This window comes from Pelmatolapia mariae, linkage group LG6, assembly GCF_036321145.2.
Source record: "Pelmatolapia mariae isolate MD_Pm_ZW linkage group LG6, Pm_UMD_F_2, whole genome shotgun sequence".
Lineage (NCBI taxonomy): Eukaryota > Metazoa > Chordata > Actinopteri > Cichliformes > Cichlidae > Pelmatolapia > Pelmatolapia mariae.
In genome coordinates this window covers 30,437,423-30,450,173 of record NC_086232.1, presented here as the reverse complement: position 1 = coordinate 30,450,173, position 12,751 = coordinate 30,437,423, and the positions used below count along the sequence as shown (strand labels likewise).

The following is a 12,751-nucleotide window of genomic DNA, read 5'->3' as shown; positions in this document are numbered from 1 at the left end:
TTACCCGTCCCATTTTCCCCTTTGTTTTTTTCTCTGTACTGTAAATCTTCTGTCTAAGAAGAAATCTGAGGCTGCTGTTCTGAGAATGAGCTACCAAAGCTTTTTCTGCATAAATCAGTAAAGATCCATTTATGGAAAGCTGTGATGAAGGCAGTTTTGTCTTTAATTATATTCAACAATATAACACATTTGACCATTTTTAAGTGATTTTTAAAACAGTAAAGGTTATATACCTAATTTCTAGTAAGTGGCCCAGCCCGTCCTATATTTTTATGTATGTGGCCCTCAGCGAAAAAAGTTTGGACACCCCTGACTTAGAGCCATTTATGTAGCTATGTGTGTGTGACAGAATGCAGAAATCTAGCTTTTGAACATATTCCAACCCCCCCAAAAAAGACAAATTATGGAATTTTCTGCAACTGAATATTTCATTAATTTTGGTTGGTCTTCCTTGAGTTTGGCCTCATTGGCTCAGTGGGCATTATAACCTACAACTCTTGCACCAACTTTTGAACATAACAATGAAGCTGAAAAAATGTAGTTGTGCACCAGCATCGCAATTCCATTACTTTTTATCATGGCTTACCTTGGTGTGGTTTGCAAAATGCTTCAGAAAGATGAGGAAATCTGTTTCTTGCACCCATCCTGATTTATTTCCACTACCACTACTGGTCCATCTCTGACACAGTGGTCTGCATAATGTATGTGTGGGAACACAAACAGTGGTTGTGTTGCCAATGGCCAGTGTTGGGAAGGTTACTTTTAAAATGTATTCCACTACAGAATACTGAATACATGCCCCAAAATGTATTCTGTAACGTATTCCGTTACGTTACTCAATGAGAGTAACGTATTCTGAATACTATGGAATACTTAATATATTATCATGCTGTTTACAACTACGTGAATGTACTATTGCTGTGATTTATTACTGTTACTGAAGGTCCGAAACGTAGTAAAGGGACCTCTGGCTAATACGTCGGGTTAGTGTCGGGCTGGTAGCCGAAAACTAGCTTTACTTTGTTGTCTGGGTCAACTTTGCTTGCGGGAGACAGAGAGAGGCGTTGAAAGGCTGCTCCAACGGAACTTATTGTTTCCGGAGGAAAACACGAACACAGTGTACAGTTGAGTCTTAATAGCTTACTTACAAATGGGCTCGTCAGGCACTCTTCTTGGCTGCAGTGGTTATTATTATATTTACATGCTTCCAGCTCCCGTTTTTGCTCCGTGACAGCTCGGACTTTTCCTTTCTCTCCCTCCCTCGCTCACAGACACATAACGTGTATGACAGTCCATTCTCCCTGCAGCACGGACTACACTGCCCATCAGGCTACATTCTTTAGAGCTATGCCTGTAGCATTCTGCCTTTTAGCTTAGCACAACAACAACAACAACAAAAAAGCGCTCTCTCACCCAGGAAACAGGCAGAGAGAGAGCGTCACCCTGTAACCATGGCAACCGTAACACTGCCGCCTGGAACAACAAAACGTAGCTGTCAAACAAACCCAAACAATCCTGACCCGCGACAATATGAAACAAGGAAGTACCGCCGTGTATTCCATTTATTTCACCAAAGTAACTGTATTCTGAATACCACCTTTTTAAACGGTAACTGTAACGGAATACAGTTACTCATATTTTGTATTCTGAATACGTAACGGCGGTACATGTATTCCGTTACTCCCCAACACTGCCAATGGCATTAACCGCATATACAAAGGCGACCAGTGAACCTCTCTCTGCTGATGTCGTTGCCCCAACTTGTTTAATATAAGTTAAAGTAATAGTGTGGTAAGTTGTAACATCTGCATTATTGTTACAACTAACCCAGACTGTTGCTGTTACAACTGACCCAGACTCCTATAGCCATGAACTAGCTAACATTACAGCCAACGGCTAAAACATTAGTACTAAAGACCTACACAGAATATATCCCCATAGACATACAAATAACATAATTTAAGTTTGATGAGTTTAACTGCAAAGCAGATAATGCTATTAGAAATTGAAATAAAGTAGAAAAACTTACTTTTTGGCATACAAATTACTTTTTTTCGTGTTAAATTGTCTGTGTTTGATAAAATGTGCTGATTTTTCACATGTGATAGCAGAACTGAATTGGGCATGCACAGGATGAATCACATCATTTGAAACTTAGCCCTGATTGGAGAAATTGGAAGTGTTACAACTGATCCACGTTACAACTATCCCCGGTCTCCCCTACTTCAGAAGGACTGAGGTGTCCTTCTGATATCGTTCTCGTCCTTCTGTAGTGGATATCTTGGACAAAAGATGCTGAAGATATAGCTAGGAGAAAGGAGGAAAAGTGGAAGACCACTAAAAAAGTAAATAGTAAATGGACTTATGCAGCTGCTTTCTACTCAATGGAGCACTCAAAGCACTAACGCAAGTATCATTCACCCAATCACAAAGTAGTCACAATCGCACTCTGGCATTCATGTGGATATTACTTTGACATGTACCACCCACCAAAACATTGTTGCAGATGAAACACACTCCCCACAGCATTGGCCGTTCCTTACGTCAGAGGGAGGATGAAGTTCTCTACACTGGAAAAAACCTGCCCAGGAGCAACTCAAGTAACAGAGTGAACACTGAACTGCAATGCTGCTGCTCACATAACCTTAAAAATGTGTTGTCCCTGTCTAGTGTTATACACCACAGGATGCAGATATTGACACAGATAAACAGGTCAGAGCTGCTTAGGCAGCATGAAGGCTTTAAATGTAGGGACTATAGCTGATAAAGAATCAGGTATGATGGAGATATGATGGAAGTAGTTATATTGTTTTGTTTAGGAAACCAGGTTGAAGGGAAGGAAAGCCAGGAGCATCGAAGGTGAATTCAAGCTGTCCTACTGTGGTGTAGATAGGACTGGGGTATTTAAAGATTGTTTTGGAGGTGAAGAGAGAGTAAACAGGACAAAGGATATTGAATATGGTGCTACCAGGCAGAAGAAAAGAGGAAGAGAACATTCATCAATGTAGTGAAGGAGGACATGTAGAGAGGTGGTGTGACAGAAGAGGATACTGGGGATAGATAGATGATCCTCTGTGGTGACCCATACAGGGAGCACAAGAAAGAAGAAGATAAAATGAACAACATAAGAAAACATTATTCAGACAGAAATAAAGGTGAAGGATTAACTAAACAAAAGCATTGAATTAAAGCCCAACACTGAGCTTTGGCACAACATTGTAAGATGAAATAATGGTGTCATGTTAGTGCCTTAACATAACACTTTGCATTCTGCTTTAAATAACTAAAGACAAACTGAACAACCAAAAGGTAAATACCGCACAGTTAAACTGAGCCTTGTGGGATGGGACACTGAAGAAGATAAAAAGAAACAAGTTCTCACTTCTAATTTGGTGTCAGTTACATTTCATTCGGATGTGAGAGGTGTACTGGGTGTGAAGTTTTTTTCTTTTTTTTAATAAACAGCAGATGTGTTGAATAAAGGTCATTTAGGAACTTGCACATGATATCTAAATAAGAACGCTACAGAGCTGTCATAGATATCGCCCGTTAATGCATGCTTCATCAGGTTTTTATCATTGCAGCATCTGAAAAGGAACAGGGTGAGTTTCTCCCTGTAGCATCTGTACGTCTGTCCTGTTTTCAAAGTGTACATCTCACATGCAAAAATATGTCGCAATACTTCTCTTTTTCCTGTGTGAGTGATACATAGTTAATATGATCAATAGAGGCTTTAGAGGCTTTTTAGCATGATTTTATCCATCTGGCTGTAACCAGATGGCCACCATTACAACAAGTCAGTTTGTGAAATTCTGTCCATACTAGATATTCCAGGATTAACTGCTCTGATTAACTACTCCAGTTTCAGTGTCCTTGAGCAAGATATGGAACATGCTTTCATCACAGTTTTCATGTGTGTTAAATAGAAACTGGTTCGGCAGAAAAAGAGCTTGTATGAATGTGTGTGTGTGCGAACAAAAAGCCCTGACTGCTCAAGTAGGATAGAAAATTATAACTATATAAGAACTACAAAGTTACAAAATGGCTGCTGACGCGCATACTTTGTAAAAGTCACCAATGCTCTTGTATATGTTGTTATTCTTTGCTTTTTCTTTTGCATCAGAAATGAGAAAGATTAATATAAGGAAGTTCACTTTAATGCACAGTTTTCCTTCACACACTCAAATTAAGTTAAGCTACATGCAGATAGAGAGAAAAATATGTTTCAATTTCTTAATGCTCACAAATCAAGGATGTTTGTTTTTGTACAGAGACTTTTGTCTTGTTGTATTTACAGTAACATGATCTCAGAGCTTAGCGTTGTTATGTGAAAGATGGCTTAGTAGCGTTTATAGCAGCTGTTATGGAACAGAAACAAAGAAGTGTTCTTTAATAGCCTGCAACAGCATACCCTGCTTAAACGAAATGTTAAAACCAGAAAACTGAGTTTATTCAAACAACAAAGTGAGAACTTTGGAATTTTAAATGTAATATAAAAGAAAATCTCATCTATTATATTGGTATTCTCTCAACATTTGAATTATTTTAAAAATTGCATCAGCTAGTGGAACTCTATGTATGTGTTAGTAAGTATACAATAATAACAGGAACTTAATGTTTAACAGCAATTTATAAATAGGGTTTCATCTACATGCTTCAGACTTCCCTTTAGAGGTGTCTCTCTAAGGAATTTAAAAGCAGATATAAAAGACTCACAAATTATCAATTCAAAGGATTTTCCACAACCTAGCAAGCCAGCAGTCAAGACAAACGTGTTAACATCTGTATGTGATGGGACAATTTCCCTGCTACTGATCACTGTTCCACCTTTTTTTCACAGATCCAAAAGTTTTCATCCCTGCAGTTTGCGTCATTCCAGCAGTTTTCTTCGTCATTGGCTGCCATCACGCCACAGTCTTCGTCTCCAAGGCTGTTGGGCTCCCCGGTTCGCCAGTATCTGAAACTAAAGAAAGTTGCCTTTCAGCCAAGTTGCTGAAATGAAGATTTGCATTTCAGCAACTTATAAACAAAGGAGAAAGTCTTCAAATTAGCTCTGACTTTAAGTCCTACACACACGGTATCCTAACCCAAACCTTAATCCTAAAGCACACTGAGGCACCTGCTGTTGTGATTTGGTGCTATATAAATAAAATTGAATTAAATTGAATAAAGTAATAAGCAGATAGTGATAAAAACAAAGTGTGTGCGTATTACAAAACCCAAGTTACACAAAATGAGATACCACTGCACATTAAGAGATATTTAGTCACAGATATCCACCCACTGAATATATTATATTATCTTATAATATAGATCTTATCTTATAGCTTACAGAGGTGTGAAAAAGTGTTTACCCCCTGGTTTCCTGTTTTGCATTTTTGTCCCACCTACATTTTCCAGATCATCAAACAAATTTTAATATTAGACAAAGATAACCTGAGTATACAAAAAATGCAGTTTTTAAATGATGATTTCATTGATTAAGGGAGAAAAGTAATCCAAACCTATCTGGTCCTATCTGTGTGAAGAAGTAACTGGCCCTCTTGTTAAATCACGAATTCACTGTGATTAACCACTGAGTTCAGTTTCATTAAACACACACAGGCCTGATTACTAGCAGACCTGTTGAATCAATTAAATACAATCATTTAATTAAATCAATTAAATAGAACCAGTCGGACAAAGTGAAGCAGCCTAAAAGATCTCAAAATCAACAGACCATGCCACGATATAAAGAAACACCTGAGAAACAAAGTCACTGACAGCTATCAGTCTGGAAAAGTTTACAAAGGCTTTGGGACTCTTGCAAACCACAGTGAGAGCCATTATCCACAAACAGGGATGAAATTACTTTTTCAAACAGGGCCGTGTAGGTTTGGCATTCTTCCCCCCTTAATAAACACCTTCATTTACAAACTGCATTCTGTGTTTACTTGTGTTATCATTGTCTAAAATTTAAATTTGTTTGATGATCTAAAACATTTTAGTGTGACAAACATAAAAATATCTTATATAGATCAAGGCGAGCGTAACCCAAAGTTTTCATTAAGATAACTGTCACATCGATGTAATTCCATATGAAACAATGCCCAAACATAACTCAGTTTAAAAACAAATCTAAAAGAGATTATGTGGACAAGGCACAGAGATTTAGTGGGGTGTTAATGACGGGGTGTTTGGCAAATGTAAAAATGTTTTGGTTTGTGAACTTTAATTCTTTTATGTGAGTATTTTATATGAGTGTAGACTTCTATGCAGTTAAACATGTATATTGTGGGATAATATGCCAAACTGTGAATTCTGATTTGCAAATTATGGAATTTGATAATAAGGAGGTGGGAACAAATAAATGCAAACTTCATCCTACTTCTTTTTGAGCATAAACATTATGTGGGTATAGAAATATTCATGACAACTTTATGTCTTTACTTAGTTTTTTATATGTCTACAAAGTTTTTATGTGTTTTTTTATAGTTGTTATTTTAGTTATATTTACATGTGAAAATAAAATGTACTCGGTTCTATTCTATTCTATTCTATTCTATTCTATTCTAATAGAAGAATATTTTAATATCATACCAATTTTGAACAATAATACATTTATTTCAAGTATATTTACACAACAAACAGTGAAGATGAATAAAGTGCTGCTGCTGATGGATGGAGGATTTTATTATGATTGATTACTACTGCTTTGTGGGGTTTTATTGAGATTAGGATTGATTTATAAATTATCAGCATTTATTATTTAAAATTAAAAATGTATGGACCTGCTGTTCAGCAAAGTCCCGTCCACCCACTTCCACGTCCCCTCTTCCTCTGTGTCACTCAGTCCGATCCACGTGTTACGCCTGAACAGCCTTATGAAGTTCTTGTTCGCAGTAAAAGAATCAAGAAAATAAATCTTAGTAATCTTGCAGTTCTTAAAATTTTGTTTCAACTCTTGCAGATTTCAGAATCACAGACTGTACCTGTTCCTCTGTGCTGCTGATAATCACCAGGTCTGCACCTCTTTGCAAACAGTCCTCTCTGCTGTCACTCCAGGACTTTTTAATATACGAAATGTAATAAAAACTGTCCCTGAAGTATACCCATCCTTGTTGGGTATTGAGATCTGTTCAAAATGTAAACATAAAAAGATAAAAGAAAACGTTTTCATCGACTTCACTAATGATAATACTATTAGTAAAATGGGCTAATATTAAAGATTTGACTCTTAATTTCCAGCATCATACTTACCAAACATATTCAGCCTCCTCCTCAGTGACTCTTCTTCTTTAGTCTCATTTTTAGTGGCCTGGTCTGATGTGAAATAAAACATTATGTTAAAAGATGCATTTAGATATCTTTAATTTATTCAGTTATTCCACAGATGGATGGAGGCCAAGACAGTTTGCAGTAAAGAAATATGATAGTATGTGTTAGAGGGCCACATTTCTTTATAAAAGGAGTGGACAGACAGCTGTAAGTGTTTTGTAATTATTTTATAAATTATTCCAGTCTTATATAATAATATGAGGTTTTGGCCTCATTAAGTAAACTGCTGATAAAGTAAGTAGACTGTGATGTTATAATAGAGTGCTATAAAAATAAACTTGAATTAAGTGGAGTTAGTTGCAGTTTTTCCGATGATAATGGTAATTATTTCTAACTTCTGTTCTTACACTATTCAAATGATGAATTTCACATTACAGAGAAAATGTAAGTGAACTCACAAAGAGCCAGTCGCAGGGAAATGCTGAGAATAACTTGAAGAATAAACAGAAGTCCAAAGCTCAGAACAACTAGTCTGCAGAGTTTTCTTTCTGTGTGCAGAAATCAAATAGACAAACACAAAATCATATTTATTAAACAGCAAAAAGACTCAAATGTCTAAAAAGTATTTTCATATTACTGCCAGCAGATGAAAAGAAACTCCACACAGTTGGTTGGATCTGTTTGTTTTTGAACAAAACCACCTGATTCTGACATTGCCCACGATGGTGGACGATGGTGGAGCACATACTCCCGCCGAGCTGAAATGAAAAAAATAAACAATCTTTAAGATACTTACTTCTTGCTGATGTATCAGGTACATTTTCATAGTCCATCTCAGGCTGTTCTTTATTTTATCAGGATAAGATAAAGGAATGTACTCATATAATGATATTTTGAACTAATCCACAAAGTGATTTCTCTTTTTCCTGTTTCCCCTTTTTAACACTGAAAAAACAAACTCCTGTTCCTCAAAATACTGACACTTTTTCTACATATTTGCCCCTGCTTACTTACCACCATAGAAACCAATGAACCCTCTGATTCAACTATTATATCTGCTTTTGGCAATAACATAAAGTAGTACGTCTCTGTGGGACTTTATCAATCTTTCACATCATTGTGGAGGATCTTTGGCCCACTCTTCTTTACACCGTGGCTTCAGTTCCTTAAGGTTTGTGGGCATTAATTTCAGCACAGCGCTGTAAAGGTTCTACCACAGCATTTCCTTCCGGTTGAGGTCTGGACCTTGACTGGGGTGTTGCAACACCATGATTTTTCTTTTTCAGCTATTCTGTTGCAGATTTTCTGCTGAGCTTGGGATCGTTGTCCTTTACATGACCCAGCTTTAGAATAGAATGCCTTTTATTGCCACTATACACATATACAATAAGATACAGGGCATCTCATACTCAATGCAGACATGTGGGAAAAGGTGGGTGACTATTTACATATGAACAGTATTCAAAAATAAATAAATAAAATGTACAATTATACAAATTGGGAAAAAAATAAATAAATACATAGCCTTATATATTTACAGTGTGGGTCATTGCATGTAAATTAAGTATTGCACAGTGGTGATGGTAGATGTGTAGTCTGTGTATAGAGGAAATTCCTTGGATTGGGGGGTGAAACTGTGTTGTCAGTGCATGTGTGAGCTCAGGGTGGTTATGGCTGGTTCTTTGGGAAGAAACTATTTTTGCATCTGTCAGTCTTTGTGCTGATGCACCTGTAGCTCTTCCCTGAGGGAAGCAGGTTGAACAGATCAAAACCAGGGTGGGAGCTGTCTTTGACAATATTTGCTGCTCTGCGGAGGCACCGGGAAGAATTAATGTCGATCAGGGAGGGGAGAGGGCAGCTGATGATCTTCTGTGCTGCCTTGAATACTCTCTGAAGCCCCACTGCAGCTGCCATACCATACTGTGATGCAGTATGTCAGCAGGCTCTCAATAGACGAGCAGTAGAAGGTCAGCAGCAGGTTGGAGTCCAATTTGTACTTCCTGAGGACCCTCAAGAAGTGCAGCCGCTGGGCCTTGACCACCGCTGTAGTGTTGTCTGTCCAGGAGATGTCAGTGGAGATAAGGACACAGAGAAACCGGAAGGTGTGGACCCTCTCCACACACTCACCGTTGATGATAAGTCAGTGCTGTGCCTCCTGAAGTTGACAATGTTCTCTTTGGTTTTCTTGGTGTTCAGTGCCAGGTTGTTCTCTGAACACCATGCTGCCAACTTTAAGACTTCCTCTCTGTCTCCCTTTTTCTCTCCCCTTGACATGAGTTCGACTACCGTGGTGTCATCAGCAAACTTGATGATGAGGTTGTTGTTGTTGTTGTGGGCCAAACTGCAGTCGTAGGTGTAGAGGCAATACAGGAGGGGGCTCAGCACACAGTCCTATGGGGACCCGGTCCTCAACCTGTGAGTGGAGGAGAGATGAGGGTCAAGCTTAAATCATAGGACAGATGCATCACATTTGACTCCGGAATATTCATGGTCGACAAAATGAGCCCAATCGTCACTCCTCCATCATCGTGCTTGGCAGCTGGTATGATGCGTTTACTTTTCCCCAAACCTGTGCATCTAACATTTAAGATTAACTATTTGAGACCTGTAGGGTCTGATATAGCTCCCAAAACCTCTGTTTTTATAGAAGTGCTCTCACTAACTAATGATCAGTTATTTAAGTGCATTTGAATAGTAACACCTAGCTGCTACTTATAGTCTAAGTCTATAGTCTATGAGGTGTACAGACCTGCATAGAGTTCATATTCATATATAGCATATGACATACACATACAAGCATCCAATCACACTTCCATACAAAGGTTGCTGAGTTCCACAATGATACTTTAACTGCATGACCAGGATTATTAAAACAAAAGGAAAACGTTTAAACAACATAGCCACCTATAAAAGATTTTTAGGCATATTTAATGTTTATAAACAAATCGCCAATAAATCTGATCTTCTTTATAAGAAAACTGAAATCCAGTCCTTTTCATGTGATATACAGTTTATTAGTAAAAATGGCTGATTCAGAACAACTTTGCCAAATTTAACTGAGGTGACAGTGCTAACCACAGCAAGAAGTTTACTTAATGAGTAACTTGGCAACAAAATATAGTTACAATTGTTATTATTTAGTATGTAGTAGTACGCTAATACTGTCTTACAGAGAAATAAAGTTCAGTCGGATATTTGCCGACTATATACAAACATGCCTTTTTAGCTAAAGCTTGTAAATGCATCTTAATATAACCATGTTACTTTTACATAGTCAGAGATTTTCTTGTTCACACACTTGAGCAGTTTTCACTGTTGCAGTAATTTATTAATACACAGCAAAGTCCCTGATTTGTCCTTCTTTGTAAAAGAAATTTCACAGTGCTGCTAACCCTTGTTAGTTGCTGTGAACCTGCATTAAGGGAGATGTTCACAAAAACAGGAAACGTGGCAACGCAACATATTTCCTGTTATTAGTTGTGCATTAATACACTTTATAGCCTTTATCCTTGTGTTTATATGCAATTTCTCTTGCATTTAATTTTAATGTTCATGAGTACTAAAAGGTTTATGTCCATATGCGTTTGAACTTGCATGCATAATGATAAGCCGTTTTCCCTGTGGCTTAAAATACTAGTCCGACAGCCAGTTACAGATCCACAATCTTTTCACAGATCCAAAAGTTTTCACTTTTGCATGCTCTGTCATTCCATTTGTTTTCATCTTTAATGATCTTCATTTCTCCACAGTCTTCATCTCGGCCATTATAGCTGTTGAGCTCCCCATTGTGCCATCTGAAACTAAAGAATCAGCTTTTAACAAGAAATCAGAGATGCATATCAACAACTTATAAACAAACAGGAACGAGGTCCTTAAATTAGCTGTAGCTTGAAATTCAACCTGCATCAGTAAAACAGTAACCACTAAATAAATCAAATAAAGATTAAATATTGAATAAATATGATATGATTAAATATGAATAATGATAATGATTAAATGTTTAAATATTAAATATTGTCACATACACTGAACTCAAGTCTCTGAACATCTAAGGTGTATACCTGCAGATGCTGCAACATATCACGAAACATTCAGTCACAGAATACAATTCACTGAAGGTTGAGTAATTACTTACTACGATAAAAACTTATTTATTGATTTGTGAATGCATTTCAGCTACACTCATCTTTAAACTGTTTATACAACATGACCAACATTACTTCTGCAAAATGCAACTACTTTGTAGCTGTAACTGTAACAGTTTTATGACTGGTCATGATTGGTCAATACTGATACATTATTAGTGATTATGACTTTAAATTATAAAGAGAATTTATGAACCTTCTGTTCAGTAAAGTCCCATTCACCCACTTCCAGGTCCTCTCTTCTTCTGAGTCAGTCCGATCCATGTGAACTCTCTGAATTGTTTAATGAAGTTCTCTCAGTGATAGGGGAACAATATGAGAAAAGCACCACCAAGACTAGAGACAGAGCAATACTGGAAGAGCAAAGTAGCACGGAGGGAGGTTAGCCAACTGTCGGAGCTGCAGAAAGGTGCGACAAAGAAGGTGCCTGAGAAGTACAGCAAGCTGTCCAGCAAGACTTGACTACGTGCCAGTTTGGCAACCTCTAACCCTACTCAAGTAAATTTAAATGAAAGTGTAAGTACTTCTAAAACTAGTTTTATTGCACCATGTTCATTCACTCTTGAGCTGCTGTAACATGAATCAAATGGCTGAATTGCTACATCAGCATTCAGTAAAGTTCTATAGAGTCTTGCTATTGACCTACTAAATTTTATTCAGGTAGGACACAGGGACACATGGGGTCAACACCTGTGCTCTACAATGTAGGGAACAGAAAATTAACCTATTTTTTAAGTTTTCCTTCTTTTTCTCTGCTCATGTGGACATTTATTAGAATTAATATTTAGACTGAAATAAAGTTTGTATTCCTATCTACTAGTATAATTTTATTATTTCATCAGTATAGCACGAGGTTTAGTTAGCTTTGCATTCTTCCCCTGGTTTTGCATTATCCGGCAGTATCTACAGACTACCAAACAGTTCAGTCAGCGTATTAGAATTATATTATCTTGATGTCAAGTAATAAACTTTCCGATATATGTTATGATGACACAAATGATTGTTTTATCAACAGAAATGACATTTAAAAAACACAAAGGTTTATTTCAATTGGAAATCAGATCTTGGATTCTTATTATTGCTCAGTTTCTTCTCTGAACTTCCAACAGACCAGTTTTGTTCAGTACACAGCTGCTTTGGAGTGTTTACACCTCTTCAGCTTTTAAACACTTTTTGTTTAGATCTCATGTTAAACTGATAAAATTCATTATTCGGATACTGGTATAATTAATTCATTTTTGGTTATTTTTATTTGGCTGCTGGATGGATTACTATGAATAGGTCTGGAAGTAATTGTTTACTAAACTACTACTACTATTATTATAATTACAGCATCCGCAGTACTCTTG

At 37.1% G+C, this 12,751-nt stretch overlaps 1 protein-coding gene across 1 annotated transcript; it reads right to left on the bottom strand.

The window, feature by feature from the left end:
• Positions 1-4,209: 4,209 nt before the first annotated feature.
• On the bottom strand, positions 4,210-8,156 carry LOC134628651 (C-type lectin domain family 4 member M-like). The gene is made up of 6 exons (XM_063475390.1): positions 8,054-8,156; positions 7,716-7,805; positions 7,240-7,302; positions 6,972-7,114; positions 6,771-6,871; positions 4,210-4,963 (listed from the first exon to the last, which is right to left on the bottom strand). Exons 1-6 carry the CDS (start codon positions 8,088-8,090, stop codon positions 4,816-4,818), a joined length of 582 nt encoding a protein of 193 aa, XP_063331460.1. The 5' UTR covers positions 8,091-8,156; the 3' UTR covers positions 4,210-4,815.
• Positions 8,157-12,751: the final 4,595 nt, after the last annotated feature.